Raw genomic sequence first — 20530 nt, 5'->3', positions numbered from 1 at the left:
ACCAAGAGCCTCAACGTGTTCTTTATGTGTATCAAAGGAGTGTGCAGGTACAGGGTACATTATAGTGCTTATACTTATCAGCAGCATAATAAATAGCCTCTTACAGATGTGCCATAAATTTAAGTAGAATCATAAAATTATTTTGGTCAGGAAAGACCTTTAAGATCACTGAGAAAAACCACGAACATAACACTGCCATTTTTACCACTTAAACCATGTCTCCATGTACTATATCTACACATCTCTTAAATATGTCCAGGGGTGGTGACTCAACCCCTTCCCTGGGCAGCCTGTTCCAGTGCTTGACAACCCTTTCAGTGAAGATGTGCTTCCTAATATCCAATCTAAACCTCCCCTGGTGCACTTTGAGGCCGTTTCCTCTCATCACTTGTTACCTGGGGAATTAGATCAGCCCCCCCCCCTCACTACAGCCTCCTTTCAGGTAATTGTAGAGAGCAATAAGGTCTCCCCTGAGCCTTCTTGTCTCCAGGCTAATCAACCCCAGTTCCCTCAGGCACTCCCCGTAAGACTTGTGCTCCAGACCTTTCACCAGCTTTGTTGCTCTTCTCTGGACACTCACCAGCACCTCAATGTCTTTCTTGTAGTGAGGGGCCCAAAACTGAACAAGGTATTCAAGGTGCAGCCTCACCAGTGCTGAGTACAAAGGGACAACCCCTTCCCTGTCCCTGCTGGCTATGCTATTGCTGACACAAGCCAGGATGCCATTGGCCTTCTTGGCCACCTGGGCACACTGCCGGCTCACATTCAGCTGGCTGTTGACCAGAAGTAATGCTTCTTTCCATGGGGCTGAGGATCAGTATACTAACAGCATTCTGTGTAATCTTATCCCAAATTCTGAAAAGAAGATTTCACCCTTTTTTGTTCTTTGACCCATCATCACTGCTTCCTCAACTGCAGAGCTGTCTAAAAAGCCCAAAAGACTTGGAACATGCTAATTTGTTTTCCATTACTTCACCCAAATTCTTGCTTGTTTGCACATTACACATTCCACTGCACAAAGAGCTGCACTTGCACAAATTCCTGTCTGCAGGCACTACCACCAGCTGCTACGCATCTACACATTCAAAGCACATATCAGAGCAATAAACAGAGCATTTTGTAAGTTTCTGGTCATATCAGAAAGTCCCTTTAATACCCAGGCTGTTTATTTTCCTTCCACACCATTCCCACAATTAAATAAAAGCCATGACACACACTTAATAGTATTTTCTTGAGGGTAGACGACGTTCCAAAGGAAAAATCTTGGTAAATACCTGCACATAGATACTAAACCTGCTCTAAAGAAAAAGGATTAAGCATCATTTATTATACTTTATTTTTCTCTTCAAGCAGAAAAGAGAGCTTTTAACATAAAGTGAAATAGTTAGAAATGCAATCCCTTTTACATAGCAACACTTCCTTGGGAAAACAGTATTTCCAGAAGTTAACTGAGCTAGATTTCTTCCACCATTAAACATAATTATCTACCTTAATAGTATAAAGTATTTAAAACTCAGAGTTATCACTAATCTGAAATAAGTAAAACAGCACAGGATATAAATAATTAAAGACCAGTACATAAAATAAAATGACATTTTACCAGTCTTCAGATTGTGATTTTCTGCCCAGTCCTTGTAAAGCTCTGTTTTAGTCTTCATGAAGTAAACTTGTTTGTTTCTAGACCATATTATAAATCACGTTATCAAAAATGAATGGGGGAAAGTTCTCCTCCTCCACTTGCAGCATTTGCTCCACAAAACTGAGCCACTTGACACGTGCTCCTTCTTTTTCATGACATGACCCCTCTACAGTTACACGAGCTGCAGATATTCAAACAAAGATGCCATTTGTTAGCAAGAAGTGTCATGCAGGCACCATGCTAGTGTTCTCCACCGCAGCCCACAGCCCTGCGTTCCAGCTAATAATAAACAAGAGGATTTGAACAAACAGCCTCAGAGGACACAGCTCCTGTAACACATCACTGTTACGCTCTTGGTTAAGAATTCTTACTGGTATTTACCAAGTGCTGCATGAAAAGCATCTTAGTTAAAGGACTTACTAGAAATGGGGCTTGAAGTGCCCTATTTCTGGCTTATTACTTAAGAAACCATGAAATTAAGTAACTCTAAAAAATACAGTTTAGATTTCTGTAACTGTTTGGCATTCTCTACTTACAGGATGGAGCTTTTACATATTTTCTGTTTAAAACTCCTTTGTTGTTCAGGATATCTTGGGGACCTGAAATACCTAGGATGTCAGGAGTTGACAAGAACTTTTTCACTGATGAAAAGTATAAAAACTGAAGATTTAATATTGGTAGAATTCATCTGCATCCTCAAAACCTGAAAAACAAATCTCCATGCCAAATATTCAAAGACACACACACACTAAGATACTGTCCTGCATAAATATTAGTCCTTGCATGTGGAAACTGCTATGTGATTCTTACAGCCAGGAGCCAACCAATTCCATTTCTTAACCTAACCAAGTCAGAGCACACATGCTACCAGACCAGGCTGGAGAACTTGAGTGAGCTTCCAGCTCTTTGTGAAGCCAGCAAAAAGATGATCAGTGGGACTGTTCAGCCTGGAGAAGAGCACACTCAGGAAAATCTTATCAATAGACACAATTATCTGAAGGGAAGTAAACAGAGAACAACAGAGCTGGGCTCTTTTTAGCGGTGCCCAGTGACAGGACCAGAGGCAATGGCCACAATCTGAAACACAGGAGGTTCCCTCTGAACATCAGGAAATACTTTGTCACTGTGGGGGTGACCAAGCACTGGCACAGGTTAGTCAGGGAGGTTTTGGAGTCTCCACCCTTGGAGACACTCAAAAGCTGTCCAGGGCAGCTGGCTGCAGGTGGCCCTGCCTGAGCAGGGGGGTTGGACCAGGTGACCTCCAGATGTCCCTTCCAACCTCAACCATTCTGTGGTTTCCTTGCACCCTGAAAAGTGTTAAAGCGCTGAGAACAGGAGAGCTGATCAAGTGTGTTGGACTATTCTTTTTTTCCCCCAAGGGACTGAAAATAAAAAAAAGTTCCTTCAATTGTTTTATTCTTCCCCCCCATAATTGCCTGGCAGAGCACTGAACCTAGAAATGAGCAGCAGCTCCTTTGTCTTTACCACTGGTTACTACTCATGGATCCTATCCAAACCCAGGTGTCAATAGTTTAGTCTATGGATTCAGTATGAGTTTAGACTGAGCTAGTGGGATATCTACCACTAGGCATATTTCCCTCCAAAGCACCATTTTCTTTCTGCTGACATTTGTACGCACACGGTAGTAATCTTCTAGCTACACAAAAATCTTCCATTCTTCTCATGATAGAAGTACTGAACTGGTTTTGTAAAAACAGCTTTCTGTTTCCTTATCTGAGAGCATATTTGTGGGGAAGACATAAAGAATTCACACGCAATGAACACAAGCACTCGTTCCAGCTTAACTCAAGAGATACCTTCACCACCTGAAAACAACTTGCTTTTTAATATCACAGGTACTCCTCTACCACACACTACCTCAGGCAGCAATAAGTTAAGAGCTACATTACACATATTTTTCTTAATTGGTTTTCAAGTTTAGCATGTCTATTTTTATGGATGTTTTCAAGTAAAGACTCAGAGAAACGGGAAGATTTTCACTTAATTGAAATTATTCTCTATTTGGAAGCAAAACAAAAAAAGATGAACTTGGAGTAAAACTATTTGTAAAAATCAATATATTCCACTATGCTCTGCATCAGAAAGAAAACACATTCTAACAGCACCTGCAAAACACATGCACCCCTCCCCCTCTTACTAACCAGCATTTCTTCAGAGTAGAACTTGTAGTTTTACTGCATGAGGAGTAATGGGTGGAAAATATGAAAGTAAGGATTTACCTCTCTAAAGAAACATGGCTGAATTCTCATCTTAATGAAAAATTAAGTTTTACTACAGCAGAGTATTTGCAGTTCTGCAACATCCCCTATGAGACGCTGCAGAGTCACCAGTGGAAAATGGTCACTTTGGAAATTAGTAGAATTAACTGCTGCTAAAAACTATCTCAAAGCAATTTTAAAATTATCCCCAAAGGATTCAAATCAAGATCAGGGAAACCAATGCAGCCACAGTAAGCAATATTTTACAGAAGAAGCCTGTGTCAAAACATGAAATTCAAATTATTACAAAGAATTTAAATCAACTACTCTTACTATCTCGCTTATAAGCGACAATTGACTAAAGGACTTACAGGAACTCTGCTAATATTAATCAGTTATTGCAATATGTCTATGACTTCATTTTTAATAACACAACCTCGCTAATACGCATTAGCTAATACAGAACTGAAGGAACAAAACTCAGAATAAACCAGCAATAAACCAGGAAAATAACATTATCTAATAAAACACAACTTGGCCATTTATTTAGTTTTGATTCGCAATTTTTATATGTTTCACACAAATAAGTACACCTTAAAATTAAATCATCTCCATGAGCTATGCCTACAACTAACCCAGCTGATAGCTGCACTTCAAACGCTCATGTCATCACCTCACTATTAAGCCCTATGAATGTTACCACAAGGGTTACAAAGTGGAGTGACAAGAACTGGCAGCATTCTACTGTAATTCCATTTTACGAAGTGTTGTGTGTGCAGTCATGAGCCAGAAGATAATTAATTTGTTGAAGGTTAACATAATCAGTTGCAAAGCCAGAAGAAACCATAATTGCTAATTTGTGACAAGCTACACTGAAAAGAGTAAACCCAATTTTGAACAATGCTCCTTTCTTGAAAGAAAAAGAGAAAAAAGCCCACAACACACAGCCCACCCTTTTACCCAGGATTCTGTCAACACAATCCAAAACATTTATGGCAACTCTTAATAGACTTAAATGTAAAGACTTGGGCTGGGTATAATTTGGGGCTTGCCAGTATGTAAAGACTTGTCTGACTTGTGCAACAACTAGCTAATGTCTTACACCTAAACTTAAGTCATCCTTTGTTCTCCTTCTTCCCAAGGGTGTAGTTGGCATGTGGCCTTTTCACTAGTTTATTAGTATTTTTCCTCATTCCTCACTGCTATGAAAGGGCAGCATTATGACCATTACTAAGTGTTCATTCACCTATGCATTTCATCTTTAAGTAGATGTAGACTCTATGCTGACTTAAGTAATGTCAGCACTACAAACAGCTGTTCAAGTGGTGATCAGAGCAGATTTGCATTCTTACTGTTCAACGAGATAGAGAAAGCCTTGTTTCTGCAACACATTATAACCCAGCAGCAAAGAAACGACAACGATACAGTCTTCATGGAAAAACACAGGAGGTTTTCTCCTACATGGAAATCATTTTACAGTCTTCCACCAAAGATCAGATTTCCTGGAACTCCTACTGTGGCTAGAACTGATCCCGCTGTAACATGTAATCTGTTCCATCTACAGCCCATGAGTATGACTCCCACACTTCCCTTGAAATCCATGACCTTTCCCAGTACTAGTCTTAGCCTTTACAATTAATGCCTTAATAAAATATGCTGCAAATCAGCTGCTGTGTTATATGGTAAAATCAGACACTTGACCACAGAAGCAGTATTAGCAGATAAAAAATGGGAATATTTCAGGAATTTTACCCTCAACCTAATGTAAGTCAAGTCGTCCTCTTCCACACTAGCACCTTTTTACGTATTGGTTATGACTTTATAAGCAAATTTATCTGAAAATGCCATTTTTCAATCCCTTGTCCTTTAAAAGTACATTGTATCTGCAGTCCCCAGAGGCCTTTGAACACTAAAGTATCCCTTCTGAACACTGATGCTACTCATACTTTTAACCCTGACAGGCTACTAAACATACAAGCAAAACTATCTTTCAGCAAGATTGAACATAATAGTCCTCTGCAGTAAATTTCCTCTTCATTTTCCCAATGCCATACTTCAGGATGACATATAAAAATATTTTTTCCCAGCAGCATAAAGCAAAAGAACATTTTAAAATAACTATCTGAAATTTTGACGTAATTTCAGATTTCCTGTATTGTACATCTTCATTAGTAGTAGACTGTGAATGTTTTCACAACACTAAGATTTGCAGTATCGATTTAAACAGTAAAATGGTTCTAGTATTTTAGATTCTGACACAAGCCAGATCATTTCGTAAGAGGAGTTATGCTTCCCACATTATCAGACGTGTACTTAAGTAGTCAGATGCCACACTGCACTAATTATGTTAAGTCTCCTGATTAATCATTTTTATCTCAGCATTAGTCAAAATTAATGGAGCAAACAATAATTATATTTTTAAATTCAGCATTAATGATGTGAAGTCTATTCCCGGCTTAAAGCATCACAAAACAACGCTCATGCATGCCCTGAAAGAAGTTTTTGAAAGGGGCTTTTCACTTTTGAGGAAGTTGTTTTATTTCTTTGCTAGAGCTAGAGAAGTTACACAAGTTCTCTAGTTACAAAAGCTTCATCTATATTTGTATCATTTTACTGTCTAAAATGAAAGGGTTTATTCCTCTACACAGCCTTTGAATACTGACATACACACAGACCAACTCATCATTTAATTACACAGTCAATTTAACTGATTAAAACAGGAAGAAAAGGAAGGTTTGTTTTTGTGGTACATGTTATTCTGCCAGATCATGAAACTAAAAAGCTCCAAGACAGCTCAGAAAAACACCAGCACTGACTCAAGGTGGCAGGAGTAAAACCTTACCAGCATCACTGGGGAAGAAGAAACTCCCCTCGACCTGCCCAGTGACCACAAGCTATTACTTAACAGCTGACACTGTTCTTGCTCGGTTACAGAGCCTGCTGAAACCTCGCTGCACCTTGCGTGGTACGGGAGGGGAAGCGTTCACAAACAAGCAACAGAGGAGCAGTTGCTGGCAGTACTTGCCTTCAGTTACCAGCTACAAAGATACCACCCCTCTTTCATTTTTCTGCTTTCTCCTGGAAGAGACATCATGACATACCCAGGGATTAGCCCTTCCCCAAAACCAGACTTCAGCCTCTGTTCAGACCTTCAACTTGAGTCTCCCAGATGCCCAGTGAGTGTTCTGCCTATCTGGGTGCAGCCTCTGCGCGGGGGCACCTCAGGATTTGATATTTTAAACTCAGTTTCACCCCGATATGCATCAGGAAAATAAAATCTTAAATATTGCAAAAGTTCTGGCAGGATAAAAAAGCATTTCTTGCTTTGTCCAGCAAAAACACGTTACGCTAGTTACTACAGGCTCCCAGACAGGCTGCTGTGATCCACACACCATACTGAAGGCAGGACCAGTAATGGCAGGACCAGTCACAGAGGAGCTGCAAGCCCCATCCAGTCAACTTTAATTATAATCTTAACATATTAAAAGCGTTTCCACAAAAAAAAAATACTGAGTTACATGCTATAGCTCTGTTCACTGTAGCTGAACAGCTTTCTTCAGTGACTGTCTCTGAGCTATTCATCTTTGAGCAGATAAACACTTTAACTGCAGTAATACCGTAAGTACAAATAGGATCCTCTAAGTAAATCCTATGAAAAGTCTGGATGGCACCAAGAAGCTCCTATGACATTAAACCCACTCTTGGTGACTCTACGATAAGTTTGCGTAAGTCCACAAAAAGACATCGAGGCAAATGTAGATACCTGCCTGCTTATAATATCAGTCATGTCTACACAGCATGAAGTAGAGTTGTTCTGAAAAATCTGAGTAATCAGCTACTTAAAATATGTGTCATTCATGTTACTAAAAACTAAAATAAAATTTGGGAGAGGAAAAGAAAAAAAAAAAGACTGAAATCCCCTCACAACATTTGAAATTATCTTTAGTGTCATGCAGCACTATATTGATGTTTTTTCATGTTTATAAAGTGGTATAGGAAGGGCTGGAGGAATAAGACAGCCAAATGAAGGGTAAACAAGTCTGTTCAGCAGCAGAAACTGGAGAAGAAAATACTATCAGTTTCTTCATCCTTGCTAGGAAAAAAGGAAGTTAGAGATAGACAAGAAAGTTCTGTTGTTTTCAGTTTCACTGATTGCGAACTCTTAAACAAAACAAAGTAAACAGCTATGGCATTTCCCATGCGAAACAGGAATTAGGGCCTCAAAAGCTGTCCTATGTTCTTTGGGTTCCAAGCTCAAGGTGAGGGAAAACACAGCAGAGTGGCTGCAATAAAGCCCAATGGCACATCCCTGAAGTTGAAATCAGGTTACATTTATACTGGTATTTAGCAATACCAGCACAATTTTTTTTTTTTGCAAAAAATTATTTTGCATCAGCTAAAACATTTATTAATATAAAACAACTCCAGAGTTTGGTTAAAATATCACAAAGAAAACAAAAAATATTTAAAAAAAATAAAAATCAATCCCTCAAATTTTGTGGCTGCTTATCCACAAAATGCTGTACCAGTAAGATAAACCTTCTAGCTCCACTATATCCATCACCTTTATTTCAGTTAATTTTTGCTAGATGTAACACCTGGTTAGTATTTAGATTTAATCTAACCATAAAACTTAGAACTGTCTGTCAAAAAAGTCTTTTTTTCCCCAACCTCTGCTAGGGAGATGGGAGACATCAGTTAAGCACAGACAACACTGAGATACCATTATCAGTGAGAGGCAAGCACAAAGCTGCAGCAGTATAGGACCATAAAACAAAAATGAAAAGGCATTTGTTTGAATATTTGATTTTAAAGGATAACACAGGTTAATCAGAACTGAATTCTCCACAGAGGTTAACCATCTCCTTCAAGTAAGAGATCACAGTGAGAGGTACAATTTGGCTCATTCTTTGGTCACTCTAAATATGTTTTACAAATATCTGGTGTTCATATAAGATGACAATTGTATATTCTGCTGTGGCACAGAAACAATGATTTCAGTAATCAGTGCATTAACAGATATACCATTAATACTTTCTTTTTACTGGCTTACCATCAAGTTTTCAATGCTACTTCTCTCAAAATCAATACTTTTATTTCAGTTCTGATGCAAGATGAAGAGCTAAAAGCACATGCTGCAAAGACCCTAAGAAGTTTCTCTTACAAGACAAACACAAGGTTCATTCTAGTCTAGGCCTTGTGCACAGACATCAAGCAAAAAATCCATTTATTTGTTAATGATGAAGTCAATGATGCAGTAAACATGCTAATGAAGATCCACTCTTTTTTTACCACTACACTCTATTAAAAAGCAACAAAAAACCCAAACAAAAACAAAACAAAAAAATCCAGAAAAATCTGACCATTTGTCATAGATTCTTGTATCTCAGCAAAAAATGACCTGAAACAGCTAAAAAGCATTTTTGAACTCGGGACACAGAAGAAAACCTACTTCATCTAATCTAAACACTGACACAATGTTTCAGCAACACCTATTTCAAATTACAAGGATTAGCTCTAGAATCATACACAAATAAAGCCTTTTATGGATTTCAGTCCTGCTTAATAACCTACTCCATTCCAAACAGATTGCCCTCAGCCTCTGCAAATTTCATACGCCTTACAGAATCCAAATCCACAGTAATAGTCAAGACTTGGTTGAGCCCGTCGAACTGCATCCAGCAAACAAGCATCCTGTAAGCTTGTAAAAGCAGACTAACTGCAGAATCCTCCCAAAGAAAGGCAGACACAAGCTGTCCTCTTTATTAGAGAGCAAGGGGAACAGCACGTCCCTACTCACCGAAGCACAAATCGAGATTTAAACAGCTCCATCCACTGTCTGCACTGTGCTTGTATACAAGCAAAGGGGATATTCAGCATTTTGGGGAGGGTTGAAGTTTTCATTTGTGCAGGTTGGACAGACCAGGAGCAACAGGGCTGACTGATTACCCAGACATCAACAAAATATCTGAGCTCAACTCTTCACAAGACAGCTTTGAGCATTAACTACAGGCAGCAACTGCAGAGAGAAAACTTACTTCTCAAAGCACTTGGTACGCCTAAATTGCCTTTAAACTCTCTTTTTGACTTACAGATGTAGCCACAGTGCTCAGACAGAAAACCTTCCCATGAGGTGCAACACATTCTAAAATTCATCAATTTCACATAAAGCTGAGCAAGTTCAAGTCTGAAATTTTCATCAATGAAGTTAAACCCAAACTAACTTCCGAGGGGAAAACGTATCTTGATTATGAACTTTGGTTCCCTCTTACCTTACCAAAGACATTTCTTCAATGCAAATTAAAAACCCAACTTTGCATTTCTCATGTTACTATAAACAAAGCATCTCCCTGAAACAAGGAACAGTAATGCAGTAAACCAAGGAATCACCTCTGCAAAGGTAATCCCAAAAGGTCTAGTGATAAGATAGGAAATGAAGAGGTTGAACGTAACAAGTGTTGCTTCAGTTACTGCATTTTGGAAGGATTAAGAGTTATCACTCCAGTGCCTTCAAATGATGAAAATACAATAGCTTTTCACCAACTCTTTCCTCTTTAGCAAAAATACAGTTGACATCTGCCATCACTGTCTGACTGTGAGTTAAAATTATCAAATGTTTCTCCTGTTCTAGAATATTTTCTGAAATTGGTTGATTTAACAGCAAACAGCTTGTTATGACAGCAAGTTCTTGAAAGAATTTACAGAGAACTTGGCCTATCCTAAGGCTGGAAGAAAAGAAAGATAATTTTGGATTTAAATTTATTTTAATATAATCCACACTAAAGACAACAACCTTTGATGTGTGTTAGCCATCAGTACAAACTTCACTGTACTTAGTCTAGAAATTCTTCTCACTTTTCTTCCTCTTTTCCTACCTCACTTTCTTCATCGGCATAGAAAAAACAAGGGGTGTAACTACCAAACACTATAAAATTACTCACAGATACTCTTCATTTGCCAACACCTGCTGTTTTGGAAAAGCACATGAAACCTAAAAATTAACAATAGGGACCAACACTTCACATTAGTGTGATAATGTGTGCTATAAAAATGTAGAAAAACAAAAGCCTCAGAGAGTACTTTGTACCTGACGTACAACAGGCTGTTTAATCCCAGGGTAACATTCAAGCCATTTCAGACACACGCTGTTGACAGGTTTCTCTGAAAAATGAGTCAGATGCACGTCCTGGGGGAAGTTCTCTCTCTGATTAAAACACTATCACAAACAGCCATTATTCTTCAGGTGCCGTTGAGCTGAGGTGGCGTTTCACTGAATCACAGGCTCCAACACAAACTAAGTCACGTTTTTTTCAGAAAAAGACAGACCTTCAAGGAGTTTTAAGTGAAAGTGCAAGACAAATACATGGATTTAATAAATCAAAAATCTTCAGTGGGAATGTAATGAAAGGCTACTGCTGTTTTGAGAGGTGTCAATCTGTTCAGAGGCTGTGGATGCAAGTGAAGGCTGTAACACATGGCTATAGCAGCTGATGGAAGTACAGCCTAACTGACGTGGCTTAGCTCCAGTCACTGCAACCTGTACCCTGACACACAACACACTGGAAAGAGGCAGTGACCTGTATAATTGCTTTCTGGCAATATAACACCCTCTGAGACTAGAAAAGCCGAAGACTGACGATTTTACAAGTCAAACCTAAGGAAAAGTACAAATGCGAACAATATGAAAAGGGGGGGTGGGGGGCTGGAGAGCGATGTGTTATTTAGGGAATGGTATTTTATGAGGATGATGTACAAAACTGCCAGAATAAAATTAGCTGTGAAGTTAAAGCATACAGGGGTCATCATCAGTAAGCGGTAAGGGACTTAAAGCCAACAGAAAGGGATTTTAAAACTATACCTTGCATCATAGGTATTTTCATGCACAAATGTATGAGCAACCCAAGAATTAAATAAATGAAAAAATTATTGAGCTGCTCTAAGTTTCTACTGCCTTGTTATACAACTAATTCCATCAGATCTGAGTACCAATTTTCTCACTGCCTTGCACCTGTTCATCCTTCACACCTGTACATAAGATCAGCAGTAGTTTCTATCTGTCTGCATACACAAACAGTGCTGAATTGAAAAAAAAATAAAATCAAACGCCTAAAGGAAAACTCATGGAAATTTCATTTGGAATATGGAGCCAGAACAACTGCACAGACTTAGAAAGATAGAGAAGAAACAGGATACACAAGGTTGTGCCAGAAGTTAGTGTAAAGGGGTCCACTGAACTATAAGTAACTTTATGAATGACAAAAACAAAACAAAACAAAACCATAAGCAGAGAGAAAAGCACAACTATTCTCCAAAGCCCACACAACTGAGACCTGTGAAAAAGCTTATCAGCAGGAAAAGGATACAAATAAGGTGACTCTAAATTGATTTCATTTTAAAAACGTTATAGCTGCCTTTTAGGTGGCTCCAAGTTGATCAATAAGGGTATCATACAAATAGAGAGCTACCATATTTATAAACTACTGCGCTGGTCTGACTGCCAGATCCAACTGCTGTGTGGCCACTTCACCGCGAGCAAGACAATTTTCATATTCTTAGACCTCAGAAGTAAATATTTCTCAGAGAAATTCGTATGCCATTCCTACTCCAACTACAAGCAGTTCCCTGATAGATCAATGATCAGTATTTTAAATTCAAGCCTGGTATTCTATATAAACTTATGAACAGGTACAGCCTTTCACATGGGGCTACAGAATTCAGACCAAATTTTAACTGAAAGACTTTTCAGATTTGTCTCAGAATGAAGAAGAATGATTTGGAAACAAACTCATCTGATGATGTTTTAATTGTGGAGGAAAAAAAATATTCAACAGTCAAAGTAATAAAAGAGAACTGGAATAGTTTTCATGTTACAGCAATTTTGTAACATCTTTGTATGAAAATAAATTATTCTCAAATCTGAAGCTGAAAGAGTTATAATTTTTTTTTTAGTTCTTAATTGGAAACAACTGTTTTCCCACTAATAAGAAATCTATGGACTCAATGAAAGCTGCATGACAGATAAAAGGCAGGCAAAAACAGGTTGGAGAGGGGAAGCACATACAAAATACTGCAAAAAGCTGTTTTAAATTAAAAAGAAATCACAAATAGTCAAAACAGGCAGCTTACTCAAATAAACAAAGCCCAAACCAAATCACTATTAAATAACAATTCTACATCAGCAGGAACGTTTAAGATATGTCAAGTAAATGTTGTATGTCCCTCGTCCACCTGCCCCCCCAAATCCACTTCACATTCATGTGTATCCCCATTAATCCCAATTAGATTATCCCTTCTACAGGCTTTCCATATTATGCCATTTCTGTAGCTAGGATGCAAGAGAGATAATTTGTTGAGTTTTCCTAATGACAGTAATTACTTCAGTAGTTTTAACACTTACTAGCTAAAATTGCACACACACACAAAAAAAATCCACTGGCATACCAATAAATACTGTTTCAAAACCAATTACTAGAGACTGGTAGTTGGAAATAAATGTTAAGGTGGTTTTTTGGACAAGCTTATTCATTTTTTTAACATGGACAGATTATATCTAGTAATATATTAAGAGAGCATAAAGAAAAATGTAGGAGGACATCATTCAGACATCCTATCCAGGATTTACAATGCTTGTTGAACGTGTCATTGCTCCTTGTCTTCAGCTCTGCTGGAAGTTACTGCTCTGTGCTGTGCTGGTAAACAGGATCACGTGAGCGCACTGCAATCCCCAACAAGAAAAACAAAACTGCGGAATGAGCTCATGCTACCATCACTGGCAGCTTAAGGGAACTTGGGCTGGAGGAAACTTGCGGGAACACACGCTGTCAAAGTTTGTCTGCATCCTGGCATAGCTGTTACCCTTGGCTGGCTGCCCGATGCCCACTGAGTTGCCCCTACTCCTTAGAATAGGATGAAAAAGTTCACTGGTCGAGACAGACAGGGAGATTGTTTACCAACTACCTTCATGAGCAAAACTGACTTGGCTTGGGGAAATTAATTTATTGGCAATTAGAGTAGGAAGGTGAGAAGCAAAGACTTCTTCCCAGGGCCAACTTCACTCCTTTGGTCCCGATTTTTCTATCTACTTCCCAGCCTGGAGGGCACAGGGGGATGGGGAATGGGGTTTATGGTCAGTCCATAACAGTTTGTCATCGCTGCTCCTTCCTCCTCACGCTCTTCCCCGCACTTCAGCATGGGGCCCCTCTCACAGGATACAATCCTTCACGAACTGTTCCAGTGTGGGTCCTTCCCACGAGCTGCTGTTCCTGCCAGAAAACCTGCTCCTGTGTGGGCTCCTCCCCGGGGGCTAGAGCTCCTGCCAGGAGCCTGCTCCAGCACGGGCTCTCCACAGGCTGCAGCTTCTTTCAGGGCACATCTACCTGCTCCCCTGCGGGTCCTCCACAGGCTGCGGGGTGGGCACCTGCTCCAAGTGCAAGGTCCTGCCCATGGGTCGGGGCAATCCCAAGCACAAATACAGAAGGGGCAAGGAGTGGATTAAGAGCAGCCCTAAGGAGAAGGACTTGGGGGTATGAGTGGATGGAAAACTGACTGTGAGCCAGCACTGTGCTCTCACAGCCCAGAAAGCCAACCCTGTCCTGGCCTGCATCAAGAGAAGTGTGGCCAGCAGGTCCAGGGAGGGGATTACCCCCCTCTACTCCACTCTCACACCCCCCCCCCCCCCGGAGTGCTGTGCCCAGCTCTGGGGCACCAACATCAGAAGGATACAGACCTGTTCCAGTGGGTCCACAGGAGGCCACGCAGATGATCAGGGGCTGGAGCACCTCCCCTGTGAGGTCAGGCTGAGTGAGTTGGGGGTGTTCAGCCTGGAGAAGAGAAGGCTCCAGGGAGACCTTATAGTGGCCTTCCAGTACTTAAAGGGGCTACAGGAAAGATGGGGAGGGACTCTTTAGCAGTGAGTGTAGGGATAGGATGAGGGGTAACAGTTTAAAACTAAAAGAGGGTAGATTTAGATTAGATATTAGGAAGAAATTCTTTACTGTGAGGGTGGTGAGACACAGGAACAGGTTTCCCAGAGATACTGTGGCTGCCCCCTCCCTGGAAGGGTTCAAGGCCAGGTTGGACGGGGCTTTGGGCAACCTGGGCTGGTGGAAGGTGTCCCTGCCCATGGCAGGGGGGTTGGGACTAGATGGTCTTTAAAATACCTTCCAACTCAAACTGTTCTATGATTCTGTGATTCCACCATGGTCCTGAATGAGCTGCAGGGGTACAACCTGCTTCACTATGGTCTTCTCCATGGGTTGCAAAGGAACCTCTCGCATCTCCTTCCCCTCCTTCTTCACCGACCTTGGTGTCTGCAGAGTTGATTTCTACACATTTTTCTCACTTTCCTCTCTCAAAACTACTGCACTATGTCTGTTATAATTTCTTAAGTGTAAGAGAGATGACAGCAGCTTCACTACAGAGCCCAGCTTTGGCCAATGGTGTTTCTGTTCTGGAGCAAACTGGAACTGGATGTGTCCAACCCAGTAGGGCAGCCCCTGGCCTCGTCTCGCACAGGCCACCTCTGCAGCCCCTGCTACCAAAACCTTGCCATGTAAGCCCAACACAGTGGCCAACCCGAAACTTTCCCATGCATTTAGCACCTTATCTTGAGAGGCAGAGCATCTACAAACACAAGTCATAAATGTCAGTCTTCAATACATTAATGCATAATCTCTTGATCCCCTTTCTGCCCTTGAAATATCAACCTTACTAGATATTCCACTTATTCCTAAAGAAAACTCAGTTACTCTATCAAATGGTGAGATCTTAAATCTGGGGTAAAAGACTACTGATGTTCCATGCAATTCTATAAGTAGCATTTTGGTTTAGATTGGGAGAGTGCTTTTGGAGCCAATCCCCAGAGCATCCCTATTTACTGTTCTTCAGTTTGCGCTGGGAAGCAACATGGACGTATGCAAAACTGGATTCCTTCCAGGTTAAACTATCTGCAAGATGTGCTCCTAATTCTAAATTATGTTCCACCCAGAGAATAAGGCCACAGTTTGATCTAGCCTGAAAAACCTGCTGAAACACAGAGAGATGTCAGACCCTCAGTTTTCCTCTCTACATCCATTACTACAGTGCCATGCTACTTGCTGACACGGACACAGTCTATAAGCTGCCGTTACGTTAAATACACAGCATGAGCTCCAGCACCACCAGTCACCCTTTGATTTGCCTAACCATATTTGCTCATTTTTTCCCTTTAGAGCCTATCCGAGCTATTTATAGAATGGCTTTACATTCTTATTAGTTACCAGACAATTATTGTTAATACATGTTCCATCACTACAAATACTCTTCTGTGAAGCTTTATACATTATGTAAAATAGGCAATTATCACTGCACAGTTTAGAAGGTCATTCCAACGCCTATAAACTAAATAGCAATGGGAACTGAAGTCTGCATAGCTTTTTTTATTTTTCATCTATAGATTTGGCAAACTCCAAACTAGCATTCATCCCACACATTTTAAAACCTAACTAGGGTACTAACTTACAGCACAGAATTGACAAAAACATTTTTATTGATCTGTGTATCTTTGATTTGTGTAACGCGTGCTCCACACAACAGTCTGCGAACATAACATTTTCTTTTACTGGGTGATGAGACATGGTGGCTCCAGGACTCAGTGCAGCTGCAGCATAGATAAGGAAATTTTTCAAAACACGTTAAAAGTCTTTTCAATGTACAGCTGTCGTCAGAAAAAGGGAAGAATTAGTCTTTTTTTTTTTTTCTTTTTAGAAGGAGAAAAATTAGGACACAGCGCAAGGGTGCAGCCATTTATCCATCACACAGCGAAGTGCCACGCCTGAAATCAGCAGTGTACCACACACTGGGGAGCCCTGGAAGCATCCCAAAAACACCCAACACTTGAAAATGATGACGAATTGTTCCACTAATCCAAACAATGTGCCTTTAGATGAAACAAAATATTTCTCTGTGAAAGATCACAGCATATTCATGTTACCGAAGTCCTTTCATTAGTACAAACAGTACTTCCTTTTCTAGCAGAAAGAGGAAGTCTCAGATCAAGGCAACTTCTCACATTCCAGTTGAGACCTGTGAACTGTACTATAACTATCTCCTTCAGACTACTGCTATTTCCCACTCAAAAATTAGGTTTAACAACAAAAGCTACACTTCCATTCTAACTGTGATAGGAATCAGTGAACCAAAATTATTTAAATTATAATTCTGAAGGATATATTTCTAAAAAACAAGCCTCAAACTTAGCCTTAGCCTCTGGAAAATACTCCTGACAAAAGGGAGATAAAAAATGGCATGGAAAAGAGTGCCCTTTAGTCAAAATATTTTGGGGGAAAATCTAGCACATAGTGTAGACTAACACACATGGTGAAACTTGTCTATTCACAACGAGGTTCCCCCCCAGACATTTACGTATTAATCTTGTCTGGAACATTAGATAAATCCCCCCCAAAATATATATCTAATCTAAAAACAAGGAAAAGAATAAAACAAACATTTTTCCCCTTCAATTTCCAGGGAATAAAAATATTTCCCAGTCAATAAAGGCAGAAAGTTTTGTGCAACCTGATTAACCTGTATCTTAAAGGCCTCTGCCACTTGCTTCTGGAGAAATAATGGACAGAAAGATTACATTCTGAATGCTTCATGTTCAGATATAACTGGTGCCTGCGTTGGTGCAAGGAGAGGAAGGTGCAGATATCATTTAAACCATGATGACATAAATGCTGAGAAAAAAATTGATTTTTATATTCTTAAATAGAAACCTATTTTTCAATGAAGAATTAAAACAAAGGGAAATAGATTTCTTTTACTACCATCTCGCTTATATTTCACTAATATCTGCATTAGACTACTATCATGTAAAGACTACCTGATAATGTGCCATAGGAATGCAGCATCTGTTACTGTGGCAAGGTGGCGTTCTGAGAGCAGAACAGAACAGTACAAAGAACAGCTATGTTGGGGGGGGGGGCACCGGGGGAAAAAAAAAAAAAAAAAAAAAAACAACAAACCATACCACACACAGTGGGATGAAAGAAATATGCACCAAACTTTCACTCCCCAAGGACAAGTGGTTTCAAGTGCATGCATCAAGATCATACCTGGCTTTAAAACTACAAAATGCCCCAAATCTTCAGAACACCCTGAGACTAAAGGCACAATTAAATCCTATATGACTCTTCAAATAACTCTTGTAGATTTGGTGCTCAAACTGCAAATTTCATGTAAAGTATGCACTCAAGCTATTTCCAAGTGGCAGTAGAAAACACCTGCAATCCAGCAGCAGTACTGCAGTGATACTTGGCAAACGAGGATCAAAAGAAGTCTACAACCTGAATATCAATGAGCTTCTCCATATGGACAGAACCTGCTCACAAGAGCTGCGGTCAGCGAGCCCGGATTCGTTTTACAACAAAGTCCACTGCACACACAGAGCCCTCGTAGCTGACAGGTTACAAGATTTATATCGCACTCATCAGCGTGGCCTGGGGTGAAGACTTAAGTGACCGTGACCAACAACCATGAGACCCACTACACTCTTCTCCTGGAGAGAAGTGTGTGCAAATCAAGTGTCTTCATATCTATTTTCTTCTAGTTGTTTGAGTATGTTGCCATGTAATAATGCTACAGAGATAACAGTAGGAAAAAGAAACCTACATCACCTGCAATGTGATGCGGAAGGTAGCAGGGTTTGTTCCTTGAGGAAATCATTCCCACAAAGGACCTGCACCCTCCAGGTACAGCCAGAAAACGCTTCGTTAGCTGCTTTATTAACAAAGAGACAGCAGCAGTCTCCGGCATCTGTGTACTTATTTTCTCATTTTCACCAAGCATTTAATTAACTGACATTAATTAAGTTTGCTGTTTGATCTGGAAATTCAGTTCAAATTAACATTTTTATGGATAGTTTAATACTAATGCTGACAGATAATTTCTTCTAAAAGAAGCTGCTTGGACTTGCAGCAAGGACAAAAGAGGGGAACCTATTCCACTGAGAAAACAATATTTTTATTTCCTGTTAGACATGACTAACTAAAAAATTGGATATGTCATCTGATTCGAGAAGTCTGGGTGTTTTGCTTACAAGCTATACCAAAAGATCTAGAAGCTCAGCAGGACATAAAAGTACTTTGGAGAAGCCAGATAAGATGTCTAGGGAAGTTGTAAACTGTCAATATACACCAAAACACTATCTAAACCACCAGATTGCTATAATTACCTGTTGTAGAAAATATCCGGCTGAGACCCTATCACTTTGGTTTTAATCATTTAAAATGTGAGTATTTCAACAGGCAAACTTATTAGCATCTATCTCTGCACTGTTGCTTTTTCCTATCCCCTGCAATTTAACAAATTAAATTGTTACCTTTTTAAGCTGTAAGCGTATTAAATAAATTCTCCACAAGCTTCACAACCAATAGTCATGGATGCTAGCATTCATATTCCAAATTTCATAAGCATGAAGATAAAATACTGGAAAATCAAGAACTTAAGACAAAAACAAAGTAGACGATCCCTCATTGCTGTAAGCATGCATATCTCAACAGCACAAGTTCTTCTTTAAGAAAAAAACCATGCTTTGTAGTGTCAAATAATGTCAACATGACACTTGGAAAGTCCACAAGAAGAAAGAAGTTGTCCATACTTGAAAACAGCATATGCAAAATTGCCACAATCTTAACAAAATCAAGGTCAGAAACATAGGTTCACCTGAACTATGAAAATGCAAGACAGAGAATGAAGCTTGTTTTTCTAGATCCTTCATGCAGAGCTTCCCAGCCTTTTGTCAAGTGTCTCCAAATGCAAAACTAAAATGTCTGGGCTTAGTTATAAAATTCATATCATGGTAAAACTACAAGAGCAGCTACAGAAGTAAAGGTACACGACACAAACACCTTTTTGCCATGTTCAGATCCAGGCTCAAGATCTTGTCTCTATTCCAAACATATCGGACAAATGCTCGGGGCAAAACAGAATCCTTGTCTTAGTTGCAGTATCACTGAAACCAGAAATCCAAATACATTCATCCTACCAGCTTAAGCTCAAAACTATGTAACCCATTAACCTTCTGAAACATTAAGCAAATACTTGAATGAATCGCTAACTCCCCACACACAGCTGTCCTATTCTTTCAAGAAACCCAAAAGACACCTTGTTTTCAGTCAGTCTTTCCACCCAGCTGCCAGGTTCCCTCTGCTACAGTGAAATCATAAGGGCAAGTTAGACAGGTCAGCAAGTCCCATGCTTTACACAAAGTCCAGACAGATTTAACAGCATACGTCCACAGCTAAAGATTAAACTGATCCTCAATACCACAAGTTTCAAAAAGATATTTAACACGAGGCTTTGTTTCTCCTGTTTCTATTTAGCCAGAAGCTAGGACCAAACCAATGAATTGCAATTGTAAAAAGCTCTGAAGGCCACAGCTGGGCATCCCACCACCTGCGGGATTTAAAACCACAAGACAGCTTATTACCAGCAGAGGATAAGCAGCAACTTGCAATCATATACATCATCATGCAGTCTTTCTAGCTTGCATATTGCTTGCTTCCACTTCTTACTATTTTGGGTCAATAAAAAATTTTAACCAAAGCTATACTTATATTTGAGATTTCTTACATTAGTTGAAGAGAGGCTTGTTTAGGTTCCTAGAACATCAGTGGAACCATTCCAGGGTTTG

The 20530-nt window shown here is 39.8% G+C and overlaps 1 protein-coding gene across 5 annotated transcripts in view; it reads right to left on the bottom strand.

The window, feature by feature from the left end:
* The window catches only part of USP6NL (USP6 N-terminal like), a 133095-nt gene that overhangs the window by 79864 nt on the left and 32701 nt on the right, over nt 1-20530 (bottom strand). The window contains exon 1 of one of the 5 annotated variants that reach the window (XM_074903501.1): nt 1601-1708. The exons of the other annotated variants lie outside the window; for them this stretch is intronic. Within the exon in view, the coding sequence (XP_074759602.1) occupies nt 1601-1658 (58 nt within the window). The 5' untranslated portion in view covers nt 1659-1708. Of the gene's footprint in view, nt 1-1600; nt 1709-20530 lie in introns of those variants that run through there. 5 annotated transcript variants of the gene reach the window in all.

Source organism: Athene noctua, chromosome 3 (assembly GCF_965140245.1).
Source record: "Athene noctua chromosome 3, bAthNoc1.hap1.1, whole genome shotgun sequence".
Taxonomy (NCBI): Eukaryota; Metazoa; Chordata; class Aves; order Strigiformes; family Strigidae; genus Athene; species Athene noctua.
Note: the sequence above shows the minus strand (reverse complement) of the source record. Positions and strands in the feature narration are given on the sequence as shown.